The sequence below is a fragment of the Diospyros lotus genome, unplaced genomic scaffold (genome assembly GCF_014633365.1).
Source record: "Diospyros lotus cultivar Yz01 unplaced genomic scaffold, ASM1463336v1 superscaf1, whole genome shotgun sequence".
NCBI classification, from domain to species: domain Eukaryota; kingdom Viridiplantae; phylum Streptophyta; class Magnoliopsida; order Ericales; family Ebenaceae; genus Diospyros; species Diospyros lotus.
Genome location: NW_026267104.1, coordinates 7,275,433 through 7,297,987, shown reverse-complemented (window position 1 = coordinate 7,297,987; position 22,555 = coordinate 7,275,433). Strand labels below are relative to the sequence as shown.

At 36.8% G+C, this 22,555-nt stretch overlaps 1 protein-coding gene across 1 annotated transcript in view; it reads right to left on the bottom strand.

Moving 5' to 3' along the window:
- Positions 1 to 22,555, bottom strand: part of LOC127793009 (phosphatidate cytidylyltransferase 4, chloroplastic) — a gene marked incomplete at its 5' end in the record, with an annotated part of 56,329 nt that continues 33,774 nt past the window's right edge. The window contains 4 exon segments of the mRNA XM_052323738.1: positions 1 to 669; positions 3,768 to 3,883; positions 6,320 to 6,453; positions 7,331 to 7,455. Coding sequence (XP_052179698.1) covers positions 578 to 669; positions 3,768 to 3,883; positions 6,320 to 6,453; positions 7,331 to 7,455 — 467 coding nt within the window.

The window sequence follows — 22,555 nt, the reverse complement described above, 5'->3', positions numbered from 1 at the left end:
TTCTCGAAACAAAAACTAACACTCAAATTCTGAGTAGATCATAAATAAATTCTAAGTAGATCATAAATTACAGGGTAGTAATATCCACCGGGCCATGCAAGTTATTTGGAAGCTCACAAGTTACCTCCATAGAGCAATTGTTTCAAGTCAGAAACCAGAAGAAGAGGAAAAGCAATCCTAATGCCCCAGAAACATCCAAGGAAATATTGACTTGTTTTATTACAAATTGCCTAACTTATATGGTCATGATTTGACAATAATAATGATAATGGTCACAGAATTTTCAATTGCAAAACTGTCAGCCCAGCGGGGCCAAAATTATTCCTAGAGGTTGTACGTTGGACACCAGCCAAGCCCATAACATGGAGTACTTTTTTGGAGTGCTATGAATCAAGGCATGAATAACCTAAACCTGGTCGAAATCCAATCTGGGCTCAAATGGACCTCTTTGGGATGATACACTAGCTACCGCGCACTGGTCGTAGTTACTGATGATGAGCTCGTCTTTGCTCCTGCAGTTTTGCTTTATCATTTACCAGAAATTCAACCTTTCAATTTGCAACACCAGTGGCTATCATCAAACTCCATATAGCGGTAGCAAAGTCTTGACAAAGGAGTAGGCAAGTGCACCTGTAAATATATAGCTATCTACCCTGTCTAGTATTCCGCCTGCACAAAACAACCATCGCTTGAGCCTATAACAAGAGATGTGCTAAACTTTTATCCAACTTAGACACAAGATTGATGACAATAAGTTATTTTAAAGCCAAATAAATCTATGTATCCTAGTTAACCTCTAGCACAAATAAACAAAATTGCATAAATTTGGCAGCATTGAACATCAAACTCAAAAATGAATTCTCCTCTCTTTCAAAACTATTAACTTCAGCCCACTCATAAATTCATAATTAGGAGTAAGGTTATAGTGGTCAGACCAGATTCAGACATAGCATATTTACATTAGTGTAGCGCGCGCGCACGCGCACGCGTATATTTATGTGCAGTGCAGAACAGAGCAGCCAGCCTGGCCAACTAAGAGCATCTTTTGGTTGAAGGAAGTGTTTGTTATAAGATGAAATGTGCGGCTTAATTCTCACAAGAAAATTTTCTTCAGGTGACACCAAAAGGGAGGGAATTTTCAATCACAAAGATCAACTAAACAGAGACATTGCAAGTAAGACATTTCACATAGTGAGAAATTATCCACTGCTCAATACTTCAGGAAACAGATTTCGTCAAAATTTAGAGCCAAGCCTACCTTATTTAAAGAAACAGGCTTCAACCAATCAATCCACTTTTTTATCATGATAACAAGTAAAGATTAGCAGGAGAGCAATAACCAAATAACAGGACTTTAATATTTAAGCAGAGGACAACGTAAATCACTGTCACTAACAGGAGGGAATAGGATAATAGTTTCACATAAGTTCTCTTTTTTTCCCGCATTCTGATTAACAAACTTGCACATCCAACAAATATTGAACATAAACATCCACCAGATCTTTGCCTCTAGTTTGAAAGCTCCACATGGCATATTTTGGGTGCATCACATCAAAGATAAAGAGATTATTTATTGATAAGTGCAACAACAGCAACATACCGAGTTTTTTTTCCCACTATCTGAAGTTACCTACATGAATTATAGCATCAATTATTTCTATCTATGGCCTTATCTTCTATAAGGCCTTTATAAGTTATATTATGTTCCCCACCAAGTTTTTCTTGGTCTTCCTCTATCTTTTTTTATTAGATACTTATTCCATTCCATCCACTTTCTTCACATGAGCCTTTATTGGTCTTCTTCTTACATACTAAATCATCTTAATTGTATTTCATTCATCTTATCTTTAATATAATCTATTCCAACCTTATTATGAATAATGCCATTTTTAATTTTATCCTTCTTTGTATAGTCGTACATCTATCTTAACATCCCCCATCTTCATTACGCTCAAAGTGGTGCTTATTGCCCAAGATTTTGTATCATTCAATAAAGATGGTCTCATTGATGTCCTATAAAAATTTTCTTTTACCTTTAAGGATATTTTACTATCACATAAAATATAATATGCACTTTTCTGTTTTAACCATTCTGCAGTAATTCTACAGGTAACATCCTCATTAATCTCCCCATCTTTTTAGATGATTAATTTATGACTTGATCTTCCAATTTTACCATAACAATTCTTTTAGATAAGATTTACCATAACATTATCCACGGTTGTATTTTTATTAAACATGCATTCTGTATATTCAATTTTCACTCAACTTAAAACCACAAGAATCTGAAGTGTTTCTCTATATCTCGAGCTCACCATTCGCTCCTTTTGTCTCATTGAACAACACGACATCATCTGCAAATAGAATATACCACAACGCTCTACATAACAACTAGAAGTCCTGAACAAAATTAAAAAGAGAAAAGACCCAAGGATGGCAAATTACTACCCTAGAACCCACTATACAAAATTAGAATAACTTTGCTCTTTAGATAGAAAAGGGGTCTTGACAATCTGAATCAACAAGGAAATTGCACCTTCTTGTTTCTCTTCCTAATAGAGTAACCTCTCAAAAGCCAAATCAAATTTTAACATTGCAGGAAACACCCAACAGACCCCAAGCTAAGGCTCAAAGACCACAATTCTCTCTCTTCTCTCTCTAATTACAGAGAAATGTAAAAAAAAAAGTTCAGTGGTGGCAAAAGTGAACCCTAGAACCGTTGAGGTTTAATTTTTCTTTTTTGAATTTTTTAAATTTCTGGAGAGAGGGAGAGAGGTAGAGAAATGAGGGAGGGCTTAAAAAAGCTAGGTTTTCTTGCAACCTAGAGATAGGTGAAGCCAGCCATCGTTGGGTGAAGCTCTGAGAGAGAGAGAGAATTTTGGGTATTTTCCAAAATCTAACAGTTGTTTGTTAACTGCAGGGGGCAAATTGTAAAAAAATTTAAACCTTAAGGGTACTAAGTGTAATTTCTCAAAATGGAGTGGTCCCCTGAATTTAGCCTTACCTCAGTGGAGGTTAGTGTATTTTTCCCCAAAAATATTAGAACAAAGTATGAGAATGGATAATACCAGTATCAGGTTTTTTTTATATGCATTCTCTACATTTTATCAAACTTTTTAACATATATATTAAACAAAAGAAAAACGATAACTAAAAATGATTCCCTAGTATCATTGAAATAAGTGATTTTTTTTTTTTTTTTTTTTTTTTGGGGGGGGGGGGGGGGGGGATGCTTCATGTAATGTTTTGGTGAGTTTTGATGAAAATTCTGGAACACTTTAATTCTCCAACAAAGTTTCATGTCGCTCTAGGAAACAGAACATTTCAACCTTTTGAATGAAAAAAAAAAAAAAAGTTTTGTTCCTTGGCAGTTGGCATTGAGAAAGGCTCAACCAAGAGGCTCAATATCAGGGCAGATACATGACAATTGTTTACAGACAACATGGCACGGTGTTGACATTTTAAATTGAGTAATCAAATCATGCCTTAGAATTAGCAAGTAGTCAAAGTTCAGCTGTGGCCAAGCTTAATATAGGCCAAAAACTTAGATAAACTGGGTAACTAAGAAAACATAATATGAACAAAAGTTCATAGAGTATACAACATAAGTGCATATTAAAAATAAACAATGTATTATTTAGCCAACCCAATACCTACTTGAAACATTAAGCAGACAAAATATTTAGTAGAAAAGCAACAAATCCTTGTTACAACACATCTACATGCTGTTATGGCATAGAAATAGAATTTAACAAGAGGTTAGTTACCATGTCCAGGTATTAGAGTCCCCGAGTCCTTAACACCCGCATCACGCTTGATCATTGACTCGGTAAGGTCACCAAAAAGGGATCCAAAGAAGTTTAGAAACCCAAAAGCTATTGCACTGGTAATCATCCAAGAAACTACGTCAGTTCACATTACCAAGTTCAAAATGAAAAACATTTTTAGTTTCAGATTTGTGAACTTATAATACATTAAGTTGATAGATTACCATGAAACAAACTAAATTACAATCCTTTTAAATATCTTACATCTCCAGCTGAGTGACATGTGCACAAAATCCGGGATACCCTTGATTATTTTACTCAAGACATATTGAATTAGCTTCCAAGAATGTAGTTACTTTCTCTATAGCCAAAAGCTAGACAGAAGATGAAGACTGAAATCTGACAGACAAATTACAAGGACAGTATATACTGTTGCTCCCAGTTAACTGAAACAGCTAGGGGGGAGAAAGATGGCACAGTATCCAACAATGACTACCATCTGATTATGGAAATTCAAAGAGGTCCAGTTAGAAAGATATTAAAACCTGTTTGCATTATCCCAGGGAGGAGAGATAATAATTATTAAGAAACATTCTGTTTCCACTCAAGTTCAGTTGTGAAGGGAAAACAAAAGAAAAAAAAAAATCATGAAAACCACAACAAAAGAAACGGGACAAGAAACATTTTGGAAACTTTCCCATGACCTATCTTACATGCAAGAAACACCCTCAAAAAGAGATGCCTGATCAAAGTTTAGCATAATGACTGGGCAAAAAAGGGAACAAGGACTTGCCCCAAAGGGAATAGGGACTGATCCTCTTTCATTTACATTGGTATTTCCCATCTAAAATAACCAACACATAATTCAAATTGTCTTACACCTGCATCCACTTCCTTTCTTCTTATGATTGAATAAATTGAAGTGTAAAGGATGAGATTCTAAATAGCATGTTAAAAGCTCAGAATTAATTCAATATATCAAGTGTGCTCCTGCACTTCAGGCAAACATTCTTTTATTTTTATGTAGATAATCAAAAAAATACCACCACCGAGGGGCAGACATTTTACAGAAAGAAGGAAGACCAAACTGAGCTAAACTAACTCATCCAGAAAATGAGTGAAAACAAAACAGACACAGGAACTCAATCATAACATCTCAAAAAAGAGAAACAATAGAGCCTTTGAGAAAATGGGTAGAATACTCCACCCTTTCAAAAGCTCTACCATTAATCTCCCTCCATTAGACATGTCAAATGGGCCAGGCCATCTTTCTGAAATGAGCTAGGCAATGCCATGCCAACCCCCCAGGAGGGGTAAATGACCTCCATTACCAGGCCTTCGTATTATCTTTATTACAAATAAGAACTAAAAATTTACAACTTAGAATGTAAAAAATTTAAAATACTACAATGAAATAATGCTAAGTAATAAATAATACCTCAAATTATTTTTATTACCTCAAAATGTTGATAAATGAAAAGTTATTAAGTACATACAAACTTATAATTTACAAATTATAATTATACTTCAATATATTTTTATTGTTCCAAAATTTTGACAAAATGAAGAATTACAACTTACAATTATACATTTAAATAAAAACAATATTTTTATCTCGGGCCCATGGGCCATGCCTAAGCATTGTCCCTCTGGTGCCGGGCCAGTAATCCTAACAAGATACCTTGAGTCAACAACCTACACTCCAACTAAAGGCACAAATAAATCAAGGATTGAGGAAATACGCATGTTTCTAGCTGTGCTCTACTCGGATTGGCATGGCTGTGACCATTTGCTGGTTGAGGCCCATCCTTTGACCTCACTTCTACTTTTCATGTCAAGCATTCATGTTGTAGATGGTAGGATTTGCAATTCTAAAGACGAGAATTTTTTTTTTTTTCTTCTTCTTCTTCTTCTTCTTAGGTTATAAGACTATTTAGAATACAACAACTTCCTGAGCTCAGTTGAGAAGATACAATAAACGCCTAAGATGGTTTAGGGATTTGCTTACAGTTCAGAGTTAGTCTTGGCATATAATTGAAGAAAGGAAATTTCAGCCACAGGAAATTTAGAAATATGATGCAAGATAAATAGTGTTATGGTTGTAGGATAAAAGATTTTTAGGTTCTGGCATGATTTTAGGACATCTAGAGGATCTGGTTTGACTCTTGTCAATTATAAATTTACCAAAGGGGTCCCACAATTGAGTCCAAACAGGGGGCTGATGAACAAAGATAAGTTACTAAATATCAATAAACTAAAAACTAGTAGCCAGACCCTTAAATTACTCCATGAAATGAAATAATTACATATTCATATTACTTAATTACAGTTCAATTTGAAATGCAGTCTATCATGACAACTAAAATAAAGATGTGAATGTGACTAGTCTAAAAATTTCTATAATCAACCTGTCTCTCTCAGGAAAAGAAATAAAGTGCATAAAAGTCAGACACTGTCCTTGGAATTCAGTCTTAAGGATGAAGAATTGATCTGTTATTTCCTACACAATTAATAGCATGTATCCAAAGCCAGGAGTGAATAATACAATATACCTTAAAACAGATGTTGGCCAACTAAGAATCCTTGATAATAAAACAGAAGTGGCTATACAACCACCCAAGCCCAGAACAGCTCCCTCCCATGTCTTCTTTGGACTAATATTAATAAGTGGTGTCCGACCAAATGCCTGCATTGGTTCACAGACTATATCATATACTTTTTACACGACCAAAACTTTTAGATAACTAATCATAAAGATTGACTCAATAGTTCTATAGAACAGATGGCAACAAAAGCAACAAGAAACCTCCATTTTTTTTTTTTTTTTTCATTTAAGCATTCAACATTCCCGGAATTTTCTTAACATGAAGCAAGTAAATTTTGCTCCATTCAAGCATTCAAAAAAAGAAGAATTTATTTTTTCCTTTTTTGGGCTAATAAGCACAGAGTTCCCCAAGCATCAAATATGCAACAATTATATCAAATTAACATGGCAGGAATTGTAGCCATATACACTACTAATAAAACATAATAAACATTATCAGCATAAATCCCAAGATAACCAGCAGTTAATCATTATAGTTAATCTCAAAAGCTAACTGGGCTTTAGATTTTATTTAAACATTAATTAAATATAATGATTTTTGTATAACTTCCCCAGAATAACTTTTATGTATAAATACCAAGATGTAGTCATAAGCAAGAAGTTGCTAAACTATATGAAATATTTGAAAGTCAAAGGTGCAGGAACAGTAACAAGCTTGTGGACATAAAGACAAATTGGTCTGACCACTTGTTAATATAGTACTGTTAGATGACATGCCAAAGTTAAAGATGTGTATCATTGTCAGTGGTTGTTATGGGGTGGGGGGGGGGGGGCTGGGTGTGGTTGATGAACAGGCGGCAACTCCCCCACACTCCACCTAACATGGCAAGTTCAGGAGTCCTAGTAAAACTTGGGAGTTAACAGTATATTAGGTAAACTATCTTAGAAGAGCTATTGTGGTATTAAAATATTGCAAGAGAAGATAAGGTCCAACAGCAAAACTTCAGAAATGGAACACCTTGCCGCCAACAAAAGCATATGTATCTGCTGCAATAATACTGCTAACAGAAATTAAGGTCGCCACAAGACCCACTGTCCACTGACTATGGCCACCAAGAAGTAAAGGCCATACTCTTCCCACTCCTGCAATAGACAGCGAAGAGCTACAATGTGACAAAAACATCAATAAAAACCTCAAATGCAGAAAAAAATCTTTAAGAAAATATATAAAATGGCAACACAAATAATAGTAGCCTTGAAACAGAAATTAGTCTAAAACAGACCAAGGAGTCAACAACATATCAAGCCTTAATCCCACTATGTGAGGTCAGAGTCGTCAAACCATACAAAGAAGTCAGAGGGGAAAAAAAAACAGAAAAAGAACCCACATATGAAGCATATGCTAGCTCCAATTTACTGCCTTTGGTTTGATTACAAAGGGAACTCCTTGAGCTTCTTTACTAGACTTCACTTGTCCACCAAAAGGAAATAAAAAAGAAAAATGCAAAAGTTCCAGAGCCGTCAACACATAATCATCAAGGCATTTGATTAAATATGCATCATAATCAAATAAAAATTGAGATCATCACCCAATTTAAGTGTTTATAATCGAACACTTTATTCTGGGTGCCATGCCCATGTCCAACATGAATCACACAGCTACTCATTTGATACTCTACGACACATGTCTGACACACCAAATAGCTTGGGCTAATTTTTTATTATTATGCTCACAAAATGGGAAGACTCATGCATTGACAGTGTCCTCCTTTTCTTTGATTTTGGGACCCATCAAGGATAAGCAACACAAAGTGTCCAAAGGTTGTGGCACTACCAAACTCCACATGAGTAACGGAGGTCTTGAGTATATTAGTTGGTTCACGTGAAACAAAAGTCATTTTCAGCAAGCACTTTTAGAGCCAACCCAAAACCACTACCAAGTGGGTCTGAGTCAAGATAATTTTTGAGACTGACTTGGGTTAAATTGAGATATGGGATTTTAGGCTTGACGAGGACACCGAGAATTAAAGGATAGGATTTCTCCAAGACCCAATCCCACATTGGTAATCTACTAGAGAAGTCTTGAGTATATTATTTAGTCCTGATGAACCCAAAAGTCATCTTCAACTAACACTATTGGGTAAAAATATATGGTGTTACAGGGTGGACACAAAAAGGACAAATCTAAAGATACATGGGTTTCTAGAATTTAGGGGTACTTTAGAAATATACTAAAAGCTTTTGGGTAAAAACTAGTCTTGTGCAACTCTTTTAAAAATAGTATTTTTTATTTGGTATGTTGAATGATATTGATAAATTCTTGTTATTATGATTTAAATGTCATTTTGATATTAGATTAGTATTACTTGTTTAATGGCCTCTTCTATTGGACAACTAGTAGCATTATTTCAATAATTTAATACATTTTAGTTATTATGTTTACTAATGCTGTAGATAAAAAGTACATAAATATTTTTTTGTCATATATTTTTTGTATCCAATTTTACTTTTTTTCAAATCGTTGTATTTGCACCTCGGTAGCAACAATAAGGTTGTTCCTTCATGATTTGAAGATCACATGTTTAAGTTATAAAAACAAACTCTTTATAAGGTAATGGTAATGTTGTATACAGAAATGACCCTCCCCCAACCCTAGCAAGGCAGGGAGCGTCAGGCGCTAGGAATGCCCTAAAACTCATCATGTCAGCATGGCTACTTCTTAGGCCAACCTATTTTGGTACTTTCCAAGGACCAACTCAAAGGATCTCGGGCCTCGCAGAAACTTTGTTCTCCATCAATTAAAGAAAAATAAGTTAATGACATTCCAAATAAAGCAACAAGAAGGAAATCCAGTAGGCATAGGAAAAGGGAAAAAAGAAAAGAAAAGAAAAAGGTAAAAAATTCACAAGGAAAAATCCAAGCTGATAACTGCCAATGACAATATCAACATCACCAATAGCAACTAAGCAAAGAGAATATAACATCCCTGAACAGATTCGGTCCCTAGAGTAGGGAACCCGAATTCAAGTCGAGTTTTTATCAAAGAACTTGCTTACTTTGGTTCAATAGATTGGAAACCTACTTATACAAGTTTCTATGTTATCTAATCCTAGAATTTAGGAGCTAATATACAACAGAAAAATAAGATAAGGAAACTTCTATCTTCTCCTATTATTTTTCCTGGATTTTAGGAACTTTTCTAGCTAATTCTTTATCTTCTTTCTTTGATCTACCGGAGGCTTATCTGCTGCATCAGCTTCTTATCTACTTCCCGTGACTTCTTCATAAGCTAGGACTCTCTCCAACACCCCCCCTCAAGCTAAGGAATAGATATCTCTCATTCCTAACTTGTTGATGAGAGTTTCAAAACCTGGTCTAGCCATAGATTTAGTTAATATATCTGCCTCTTGGTTTGCTGTGGGAACATAGGTAAGTTTTATACCTCTATTTTTCATTTCTCTTTGGATGAAGTGTCGATCAATCCTGACATGTTTCATTCTATCATGTTGTACGGGATTGTTAACAATGCTTATAGCTGACTAGCTATCACTGTAGAGTCGTGTTAGTTTAGTTAACGGCATTTGTAAATCTTCTATCAATCTTGCCACCCAAATTAATTCGCAAACTCCTTGGGCAATCGCCCTAAATTCTGCTTTTGCACTGCTTCTTGCTACAACTGACTGTTTTTTACTTCTCCATGTGACTAAGTTACCTCATAGCTTTGTACAAAAACCTGATGTAGACCGACTATCAACCACCGACCCTGCCCAATCTGCATTAGAAAATCCTTCTGGCCCTCTTTCATCAGTCTTTCTAAACAACAGTCCATTACTTGGTGTGCCATTTAGGTATCCTAGAATGTGATATACGACTTTCAAATGTTGTTGAGTAGGGGCATGCATAAATTGACTTATGATGCTCACCGAATAGGCTATATCTGGGCGTGTTAAAGACAGATAAATCAATCTCCCAACTAACATTTGATACCTCTCTTTGTCTACTAGTGGATCATCATCCTTCTTCATATAGTTCCAATTCCTCTCAAGTGGAGTTTGTCTTGGTTTGCATGCAAGCATTCCTGTATCTTTTAGAAGATCAAGAGTATATTTTCGTTGAGATATTAAAATACCTTTACTTCTTGCTACTTCCATTCCCAAAAAATACTTCATATTTCCCAAGTCTTTTACCACAAACTCTTCTTTCAATCTTTGTTTTAGAGTTGCAATTTCATTGGCATCATCCCCTGTAACAATTATATCATCCATGTACACAATCAATATGCACCTTTTTCCATTTGAGTGTTTAATAAATAGAGTATGGTCAGCCTCACCTTGCTTGTAACCAAATTTTGTTAAGGTTCAGCTAAACATTTTAAACCATGTTCTAGGGGATTGTTTCAAACCGTAGAGAGATTTGTGTAGTTTGCATACCTTCCCAATTCTTTCTTCGTTTTCAAATCCAGGTGGAATCTTCATATATACTTCTTCTTCTAGCTCTCCATTTAGAAAAGCATTCTTGATGTCGAACTAAAATAGCTTCCAATCTAAATTAACAGCAATGGATAGAAGTATTCTAATGGAATTTAACTTTGCAACCAGAGCAAACGTCTCTTCATAATCTATTCCATAGGTTTGAGAGTACCCTTGGGCTACTAACCTGGCTTTATAACGATCTATACTCCGATCTAATTTATATTTGACAGTAAATACTCATTTGTAGCCTACAACCTTTTTATTCTTCGGTCTGTCCACCAATTCCCATGTGTTGTTGTTGTCCAAAGCCTTCATTTCTTCCATCATGGCATTCTTCCAGTTTGTATCACCCAAAGCTTCATGTATATTGTTGGGAATAGAAGCTTCATCCATAGTTATAATGAACGCCCTGAACTGTGGGGATAATTTAGATAATTCGATATGGGATATTTCACACAAGATCTTATTCCTTTTCTGACTGCAATAGGTAGATCCAAATCACCATTAGCTACTGCACCGTTTTCCTCATTTTCTGGACCAATCTCAATTTCCAACAACTGGTTGATTTGAGGAGCAGGATTTTTTGGCTTTCTCAAGTACACTTTAAGTTGTTTTTCTGGATTCAATTCTTCCCTTGGGTCAATCTCCTCTAGTTCATTTGGACTGTGATCAAGTTTTGAGCTTGTAGCAACTGATGGTTGGATATTGCTAGGTTCAATCATTGCAAGTTGTGAACAAACAACTGCAGGATCATCACCAGTAGTGGTAGGAGATATAGGCAGTGTAATAGGCATTGAAATTGTGGGATCCCAATGGCTTTCTTCCACTTGTGATGTAGTACCGGTGTGATAAAAGACTGTTTCATCAAATATTTCATCACAAGAAACAAAGAATTTTTGTGATGTAGGACAATAGCATTTATATCCTTTTTGGGTAGGAGAGTAACCAATGAAAATACACTTGAATGACTTTGGTTCTAGTTTGTGATGATTTGGGCTGGTTTGATAGACATAGACCACACATCCAAACACCTTTGGAGTAAGAGTATTGAGAATCCGAACATAAGGAAAGGTAGTCATCAGGTTGTTCAAGGGTGTTTGGTATTTTAGAACTTTGGTTGGGAGCCTATTAATCAAGTAGGCGGCTGTTAGAATTGCCTCCCCCCAATACCTATTAGGAGTGGAACTTGTGAACATCAAGGATCTAGTCACTTTAAGTAAATGACGATTTTTTCTCTCAACTACCCATTTTGTTGGAGAGTGTAGGGGCACGTGCTTTGATGAAATATTCCATTTGTAGTGAGATATTGGGTAAATGGGTAAGAGAAATATTCTCGGCCATTATTAGTCCTAAGAATGCAAATAGAGGACTGAAATACGTTTAGAACAAGCTTATGGAAATTTTGAAAGATCGGACATACCTCAGATTTTTCTTTCATTAGATACACCCAACATACCCTTGTGTGATCATCAATAAACATCACAAACCATCTGGTACAATTCAAGTTTGAAACCCTAGTTGGACCCCATATATCACTATGGATCAAATGAAATGGCTTGGAAGGATTATATGGTTTTTGAGAATAGGAACTGTGAGTTTGTTTGGCAAGAATGCAATGGCCCCACTTGAGCTCCAAATTAGCTTTATTGATGAATTAATCAGGAAACAAATGTTTCAAATATTGAAAACTAAGATGACCAAGACGTTTAAGCCATAACAAAATTTCTGAATTCAAACTAACTGAAAAAGAAAAACTACGAGTCAACTGACTAAGAAAAGTTTTGTTGTCCAATACCCAATAGAGCCCATCTTTCTCCTCAGCACTGCCAATCATCTTCCCCTTGGACCGATCCTGAAAAACACAATGTGAGGAGGAGAATGTGATGGTGCAATTCAGGTCATTAGTGAGTTTACTCACAGATAACAAGCTACACTTTAAATTTGGCACATATAAGACAGATTCAAGTACTAAACCAACCACACACAGTTTTCCTTTTCCCTTAACTGAAGATATTGTTCCATCTGCCATTAATACAGTTAGATCCCTATTTTCCAACTGAAAATTTTCAAACATAGCCATGGATCTAGTCATATGATCGCATGCTCCTGTATCCACAACCCAGCTGCTATTGCTTATCCTTCTAGTAGTTAAGGAAAAAACTGAGTTACCTCTTTGAGTCAAGGATGGTGCTGGTATAGTTGCTGCTGGTCCATCTAATTCCTTTGGAATATGTGCACCATTCAGTAATTTCTGCAAGAAATCTACCTGATCTGCTGTTCGATTCAATCCCATACCTCTTTTGTTGTTAAGAGCACTTACAGTTGCAGGCATTCTTGTAGCTGTATAGGCTGGTCTTTCCCTCTCTTTCTTGTTTCTTGGTTACCAATTCGGTGGCTTTCCATGAAGTTTCCAGCAGTTGCTTTTTGTGTGGTAGGGCTTATTACAGTGTTCACACCACTGTTTAGCCCTTAGATTTTCTTCTTTTCTTGTTGCAGCAAGGGCAGATCCAATGTTGGGTTCTACTGAAACAAGCATGACTCTACTTCTGCTCTCTTCACATCTAACTTTCGTGAATGCTTCTCTAAGTGTTGGCAGTGGCTTGATGCCTAAGAGGCGTCCCTGAACCTCATCCAAGTTTGAATTGAGGCTTGAAGAAAGTCCAAAACTCTCTTTTTCCTGCATCTTGTTATATTTCTGGCTGTCACTTAAGCATTCCCACTTTGGATCATAGTACAAATCCATCTCTTGCCACAGCACTACTAAATTGTTGTAGTATTCAGTAACAAAGAGTCCAGTTTGTTTTGTAGTCCGAATGGCTGCTCTAATCTCGAAACATTGAGCAGTATTCTCAAGATCGGAATATAGGTCATGGACTGCATCCAATACTTCTTTTGCAGTCTTGTAAAATAGATAGGTTCGGCCTATCTTTGCTTCCATCGAGTTGATTAGCCACGCCATGAGAATAGAGTTCTCTACTTCCCATCACTGGTAATCCCTGGACTCTTCTTGATGTGTTGGAACGGTTCCAGTGAGGTAGCTGAATTTTCCTTTGCCCTTAATCACCAAAGTCACGGACTGAAACCATTCTCAGAAATTCCTGCCATTTAGCTTGTGCTGTGTGATTTGCAGAGTTTGGCTATCCATGGAGAGGGTGCTGGCTGGAATAACGATAGGTTGCATGCTCGACTGTTGGGATGCTGATCTGAGAGAAGATTCCTCAATCGCAGGAATGGTTGTTGGATTAGGGCTAGCCATCTTGATCGAGATACTTAGCTATGAAAACCGAGCTCTGATACCATGAACAGATTCGGTCCCTAGAGTAGAGAACCCGAATTTAAGTCGAGTTTTATCAAAGAACTTGCATACTTTGGTTCAATAGATTGGAAACCTACTTATACAAGTTTCTATGTTATCTAATCCTAGAATTTAGGAGCTAATATACAACAGAAAAATAGGATAAGAAAACTTCTATCTTCTCCTATTATTTTTCCTGGATTTTAGGAACTTATCTAGTTGCTTCTTTATCTTCTTTCTTTGATCTGCTAGAGGCTTATCTGTTGCATCAGCTTCTTATCTGTTTCCCGTGACTTCTTCATAAGCTAGGACTCTCTCCAACAATCCCCAAATTAGGCCTTGAATCTTCAACAAGGTTCAGGATCCATTATATTATAAATTTATAACAATGTAGCAAGCCTTAATTACACTAGGTGGGATCAAGTATATGAATCTAGCTTGCCACTCATTTTTATCTATGGTTTTATCTTTTCTAAGGCCCTTATAACTCATCATAGCTAAGAGTCTCCACCAAATTTTTATTGGTCTTCCTCAACCTCTTTTAATAAAAACATGTTCCACTCCATCCATTCTCCAAATAGGAGCCTCTATTGGTCTTATTCTTACTAGTCAAACCATTTTAACTATATCTCAGGCATCTTATCTTCAATAGTAGGCACTCCAACCTTATTACGAATAACTTCATTTCTAATTTTTTTTTTTTTTTTTAGTAGCTGCACATCCAACTTAACATCATCACCTCTTATATGCTCACATTTATATGCTTTATATACCAACATTCTATGTCATATAACAAAGTTGGTTTTATAGTTATCATATATTTTCCTTTCTAACTTAAGCAAAAGTTTACTGTCACATAAAAAGAAAAACGTACTTTTTCATTTTAACCATCTTGGTTTAATTCTAGGGATAAACCTCTCCATCTTTTTAGAGAATTGATCCAAGATATTTCAACTTATCTTTTTTTTGGAATGACTTAATCTTCAGGTTTCACCATAACATTATCTTCATTTACATTTTTACAAAACTTACAACCTATATTGAGTTTTAATCTGCTCAACTTAAAACCTATAGATTGCTTATTATTAACTCCTTTTATTTCATCCATTGATAGAATGTAATATACAAATAGCATACACCAAAGCACCATTGTTTGAATATGTTTTCTAGAAAAATATGTAATTATGCAGTTTTGTATATTTTATTAAGTGTAAAGTTTGTTACATTTTTGTCCCTAGGAGATTGTTTTCCCATTGCCTTATCCAGCAGTTTCCAAGTCTTAAGCGACTCCTATGGAGCGGTTACTCTACTATATCATACATATTTCTTGACAAATTCGAATAAGGAGTTATGCTGTTTTCTGTCCAAAATTGCATGGTATCAGAGCAGTTCTAATTTCGATTTGTTCATCCCAAATCCATGATTGATTCCGATTGCTGTTCCACCAGAATTCGGTCCTACTTCCTTTGAGTTTTTCATCTGAAATGGAATCCACCGTTGAAGTTTCTTTTTCCTCCCAAATTCCCTCAGTTCTGACCCCCATTGGAGGATCCAATTCCTCTGCTCTTCTTATTACCATACATAAACTGAATTGACACAACTATCTTCAGTGGTCCCATTCAGTCATGATGTTCATTTGCAGCTGAGGAAAGGATGATTATCTCATTGGTGCAGCCCCTAAACCGAAGATAAATGACCCAATGTACAAGGTGCAGAAGACAGAGAACAATATGGTCATGTCATGACTTATCAACTCCATGATAAATGAAGTCAGTGAAACTTTATTCGCTACGCAACAACACAAGAAATTTGGATTGCTGCCAAGGAGACATTCTAACACTAGATGTAGCAGAAGCCTTCGAAATTGAAGGAATTCTCCATGATTTCCATAAAGAGGATCTCACTATCACCCAACATTTTTGTCGGATGACAAGATATTGGCAACAACTTGATATGTATGAGACAACAGCATGGGAAAATCAAACTGATGCTAGAAAGTATAAGGAGATTGTTGAGAAGAAATGAATTTACAAGTTTTTGCTGGGTCTCAACAAAAATTTAGACAAAGTCCAAGGGCAGATATTGGCCATCAAACCTCTACCAAATCTGCATGAAGTAGCCTCAGAAGTGCAACGCAAAGAAAGTTGAAAGAAGGTTATGATGGGCACGGCAATTCAACCGCCAACTATTGAAGTTTCTACCATGCTTTCTCGAGGAATGGATAATCACCGCACCAAGAAAGGCAGACCCTAGTGCCATCACTGCAAAAAAACAGGTCACACCTGAGATACTTGCTAGAATATCCATGGCAAACTCGCTGATTGGAAACCAAGAAGTAAGAAAGAAAGTTGTGGACATCATATTGCAACTGAGGAGAGTTCCGTTGCAGTTCAAAATGGTCAATTCAGCAAAGAACTGAAAATTCTTCAGCAAATGATCTACCAAGCTCAGCAGACATCAATCACTCCGACTACTACCACCTCAGCAACAGCCATAGTAACCCAAAAAGGTAATTTTCTGACTGCCCTTAAGGAAGGTGGACAATAATGGTAGTTGGATAGTCGATTCTGAAGCCTCGGATCATATGACCGGTGACATATCTCTCATCCACAAATTTCCAACCTTGTTCTAAAAATTACATTGTGCGTATTGCTAATGGCTCCATATCAAAAGTGTCTGGTACAGGTTCTGTTATCCTTTTCGAGAACCTCACACTTGAATCAATTTTATCAATTCCAAAGTTGGATTGTAATATATTATCTATTAGTCGACTTGTTCGAGAAAAGAACTGTGTTACTAAATTTTTCCCAACTCATTGTATTTCTTATGATTCAAATTTAGGAGGCAGTGCTAAGTTGCATTTGGGACTCTATATGTTCAAAGTGACCGAATCCTCTAGAAGACAAGTCGAACGGAAATGTTTTTTTTCCAGCTCTTAGGTCTAGTAAATATAGTGAAATTATGTTAGGTTGAATGCATAAATGCATTCCTCAACTTTCACAATTTTTTATTGTGGCACTCTCAACTTTACTTGGTTTCATTTGCACCCCTGAACTAGCCAATTTTACGCCATATCAACACTTGGCCAGTTTTGGAGGTGCGTCTGATATGCATAAGCGCTGATGTGGACATTAGGCGGGAAATGTGCACTTCTGTCAACAACTCTCCAAATTCCCTACTTGAAGCGAAACCGAAACCCTCATCTGGAAATTGAAACCTTAATCTCTTTGATATGGTGGTAAGATTTGTCCGTGTTTAGATTTGCATTAGACAAATCTCTTTCTCTGAGAAAACATAGGAAAATTGGACGTTGGATAAATCTCTTTCTTTACATTTTCTAGCAATCTCATTCTCTGAGAAAACATAGGAAAATTTCACCGATTGTTCCGAACTGAGCTGCAGATGGTTGTTGGATTCAAAAAGTTAATGTCCTCTGCCTTTTGTGTTTAGGTTCACTTTCAAATACTAAAAGCAAACCCTTATCTGTATTCTTTATTCACAATCAACAGTTTGGTTGGCAATCTTAATCTCAGTGAGAGATGAATTTAAGCACTTGTCTAAGAAATATATATATATATATGTTTTTAATGTATGTATAGGCACAGATACACAATAACATCCTTGGGCGTTGTGTCGGGATCGGCGATGGGGGCAGCAATGGCGAATAAGGCAGTGGAAGATGTGGCGGTGAAAAGTAGTGGGGTGTGGGTGCCAGATCCAGTGACAGGGTACTATAAGTCATAGAACCAAGCGAACCATATCGACAGAGCAGAGTTGTGTGAGATGCTCTTGAAGAGAGACATGAGACAACACTGAGATGGAGATGAAAAGGTTGGTGGGCCGATCGATCATCCATGCTTCTCAAGATTGGCTTCCTTCTCGGGGTTTTGTTTTTAGTTGTATTCGGTATTTGAACTTTGTTGTTGTTGATTCTCAACCATGGCCAATAATGAGCAACTCTAACCAATACTCTAGCCATTAACGAGCAACTATGGGGGAGACCAAGACAATGCCCAACAATAGAAATACCATACATGAGTTTCAAATCAACAACAAACCCAATCTTACCCTATATCTGCCACACCTGAAGAATGAGTTCGCTTCTATATATGAGACCTTCAAATTTGTCGTTTCCCCACAATAGCAATTGAATATTGGCAACTCAATGTCTGCATCGTATTTAATGGTTGAAACTCTAAGATAGATGGCTTAGAATGTGGCGTTTGAAGCAAAACACTTAAAGTGGTTTTCAATAACAGGGAAGAAATGGAGAACAGTGGTTGTCGAAGCTGAAGGAAAGAAAGGAAAGAAAACAAAAGAAAGAAGACAAAGAAAATAACAATGGGATGGGTTTTTTAATACAAATACAACCACCACTCTCTTCCAAGCAAGTGCACATCACGCGCCTTGAGCCACACTGACCAAGTGTTCATAAGGCGTGAAATTGGTTAATTCAAGGATGCAAATGGAACCAAATAAAGTTGAGTGTGCCACAATAAAAAAAGGTGAAAGTTGAGGGATGCATTTATGCATTTGACCATTATGTTATGGCACTCTTGTTCGGGTCATTCTAGTCTTTTGTATCTCAAAGAACTCTTTCCATCCTTATTTAATAAAAATTCAGTTGATATTCAATGTGAACCCTGTCAATTGTCTAAGCATGTTCACAATTCTTATCCACATCAAACCTACTAAGAATCTCATCATTTCTCATTGATTCACAATGATATTTGGGGACCTTCTAAAATTAAAAGTGAAACCAGGGCAAGATGGTTTGTTTCATTCATCGATGACCACACTCATCTCTCTTGGATATTTCTCATGAAATAAAAATCCAAGGTAGGTCAATTATTCAAAAAATTCCACAAAAATGGTTTAGACTCAATTCAATGCCAAAATTCAAATCCTCCGTACTAATAATGCCAAAGATTATTTTAATTCTATTATTGGGGCATACCTAATTCAAGAAGGTATATTCCACCAAAATTCTTGTCCTAATACCCCTCAATAAAATGGGATTGCTGAAATCAGAGCCTAGCAATACCAGTGAAGCCCTCCTAAAATCCTAGTGTGCCTTCGTTACACAGGTTTCATTATATTCCTCCTAAGCCTTCATTGCTTCTTTGTCTTTGTTCTACCAATTATTCCAGTAGATATGTCCGAACTCTCTAAATCTGGCCCTACCATAACAACTAGAGAATCAACTCTGATTGAATAGTTAACCGAAGCTGGAGATTTGCAAGGTATGCACCATTCCTACCCGTTGGACGGTAGGAACTACTTGCAGTGGGCTCAACTCATAAGGACCTTTCTCAAAGGCCGAGAGAAGATCAACCACTTGGCCATTCCTCCTTCGAAAAACACAGATCCCACTTTCACAGCATAGGATGTTGAGGATTCCCTCATTATATCGTGGCTATGGAGTGCAATGCAACCTAAGGTTAGTAAGAATTTTATGCTCTTAAGTTCAGCAAAGGAGAATTGGGAAACCATTAATCAAACCTACTCTGGTCCAAGATGCCTCCGTCATCCTTCAAATCAAGACCAAAATTAGTGGTATTGGGCAAGGACCACTAACTATTACAGAATATTATAGTAGAATGAAATGCTTATGTATGGAGTTTGATCACTATCAGAATATCAAAATGGTGTGCAGTGAGGATGCGGCCACCCTCAATAGGATTTTTGCGAGAGATAGGATTGTTGAATTCCAACAGGCCTTAATTCTGAGTTTGATCAAATGAGGATTTAGATACTTGGTAGGGATAAACTCCCTACGCTTAATGAAGTATTTACCATTGTTAGAAGTGAAGAAAACTGGAGGGGTACTATGCTTAATGAGAATCCTTCTGAGGATTCTACCATGTTGTCCAGTAACAAAGAAGGAGCAAGATTTAAAGGAGGGAAATTAGAGGGCCAAACTAAGAATTCAGGCCGTGAAGGACAATGGTGCAACTACTGCAAGAAACCTAGGCACACTACAGAGACTTGCTTCAAACTCCAAGGAAAAGAAGTGGTTCTAAGCAAGATAGGGGGATTTAGGAATCTGAAGCCCAGGGTTTATCTCTCAAACAAGGAGCAAGAGGAAACCGGGTCCTCTAATAAAGCTGAATTAGGAGGACCATATCTTAATCAGTTAAATGTTGAGGAGATTAACAAGTTGAAAAATTTTCTAGACTATCTAAGATGGAGCCTGCTCTCTTGCACAACAAGGTAAAACACTCAATCTTGGTTCTTTTTCAACCTCTAAAACTGATAGAAATAACATGTGGATCCTAGATTCAGGAGCCACTAACTACATGACCCCTAACCAACATGTTTTTGAGACACATGAGCCTCTTGAAACCACCAAACAGATAACTATAGCCAATGGAACCTCGATTCCTATCCAAGGACAGGGCAAGGTCAATCTTGGCCCTAAGTTATCCATCAAACAAGTACTTCATGTACCTTATCTGGCCACTAATCTTATCTCTATTCATCAGCTCACTAAAGAACTGAATTACCATGTTATTTTTTCTCCTCGTTATGTGTAAATTTCAGGCCATGCACACGGAGAAAATGATTGGTGTGGTTGAGGAACAAAGTGGACTATATGTCTTACAAGGCAAGAGTGGCTATCCTAAAGAGAGGCAGCTCAAAATTGCTTGTTCATCCAAGACAACCTCAAATCTGTCCCACATTTGGCTTCACCATTTTAGGCTAGGTCATCCTTCGTTTATTCTGCTAAAGAGTATGTTTCCCACCTTGTTTAAGACTCTAGACCCTAGTAGTTTTCAGTGTGATGTGTGTGTTATTGTCAAACACCATTAGGTGTCTTATCCAATAAGTAATAAATTGTCATCTAATCCATTTTATTTAATTCATTTTGATGTTGGGGACCATCAAAAATACCCAATTGTTCTGGGGCAAGATGGTTTGTTTCTTTTATAGATGATTGTACACGAAAGTGTTGGATTTTTCTATTAAAGGATAAATCTTGTTAGAGTTTGTCTAGAGTATTGATGGCAGTGATAGCAGTGTCTTTGCACAGGTTACTATGTTGTTTTAGAGGGTAAAGATAGGTGGTGGCCTCACTTGTAATTAGCTGTTAAGTTGGGGATAATCTGGTAATATCAATACCCGATTTTGTAATAGCCTAGGAGTTATCGCCCTAATATTCTATAAATAGGGCAAGAGGGGCTAGGCATCATTAACGTGTGATATTATTGTTTCACGAGAAAGCTTTGAGAGAGGAAAGACTGTGATTTTAGAATAGCTTTTGTAATCTTGAGAGAAGGCTTGCAATCGTGGGGTGCAACCAGCAGTACTGGTCATTGTTCTTTGAATCAAAGAAGGCTGCTCTATGAGGGTTCTTAGGCTGAATGTACGGTTGTCCTAAAGGGCAATCTGAACCAGGATAATCTTGGTGTTCTTGTAGATTTTTGGTTTGTGTGTTTTTATTCTTTCAATTCTGTTTCTATTTCTGTTCATTTTGTATTTACTGTTGGCTTTTGATTATGTTTGTGTTTTCTATTTTGATTGATATCATTCAATCCAATAATGATTGTGCATGTGAGAGGTCCATTTTTGGCCAAAGATTCATATTTAAGTAACCCTAGGATAACAAATTGGTATCAGAGCCTATCCCTAGGATCAAGATTTGTTAAGATTGCATTTGTTTCAATTCTTTGTCATAGAATCGTGTCCAGAATGGCTGCAACTAGGTATGACATAGAGAAGTTTGATGGCTAAAATGATTTCGGCGTTTGGAAAATGAAAATGAAGGCACTACTAGGTGTCAGGTCCGGAGGATCTGACTAAGGGATTCTCGATCAATAGGCTGATCGAAAGAGAGTTGGGAGAGGGAAATCAAAGAGAAATGAGGGAGAAAGAGAGAAATGAGAGAGGATTCCAAAGAATTAAGTTGTAATATTGCTTGGATAATTCCGAGAGAAAGAGTACCCATATATAGCTGGGATACTAGCCCCTCACGTGCTGTAACCGTTTACATTATTGGAGAATGTACAAGCTGCCACAACAACAACAAATTCTATACCATCCCCTACAGTTGCTAACTAACTCGCATCTAGATTCCTTTCTTATTACATTTAGTTCCTCCATTACATTTAATTGTTATATATCACGTGGTACATGACAATTACCCCGTCCTACAAAACTTTTCTTGTCCTCAAGAAATGTGGAGGAGGCTGGCCATCCGAGGGAACTGGTTAAGGATGCTCAAAAGATACTCCCATGTGTTATTGTCCGAGTGTAGATCAGACCACTTAATTAGAACCTGGGTAATTGGGGCTCTCTGTTTGTAGATCACCCTTCTGTCAAGTATAGCTATAGGCTCCCGAATAGGAGCTTCAACCTAGGGAAGAGTTGGTAGGATGGAGCTTCCTGGTTGTGCCCCTACTACCTTCTTGAGGAGTGAAACATGAAACACCGGATGCATATTAGAACCCTCTGGCAACTGTAACCGATATGCCAC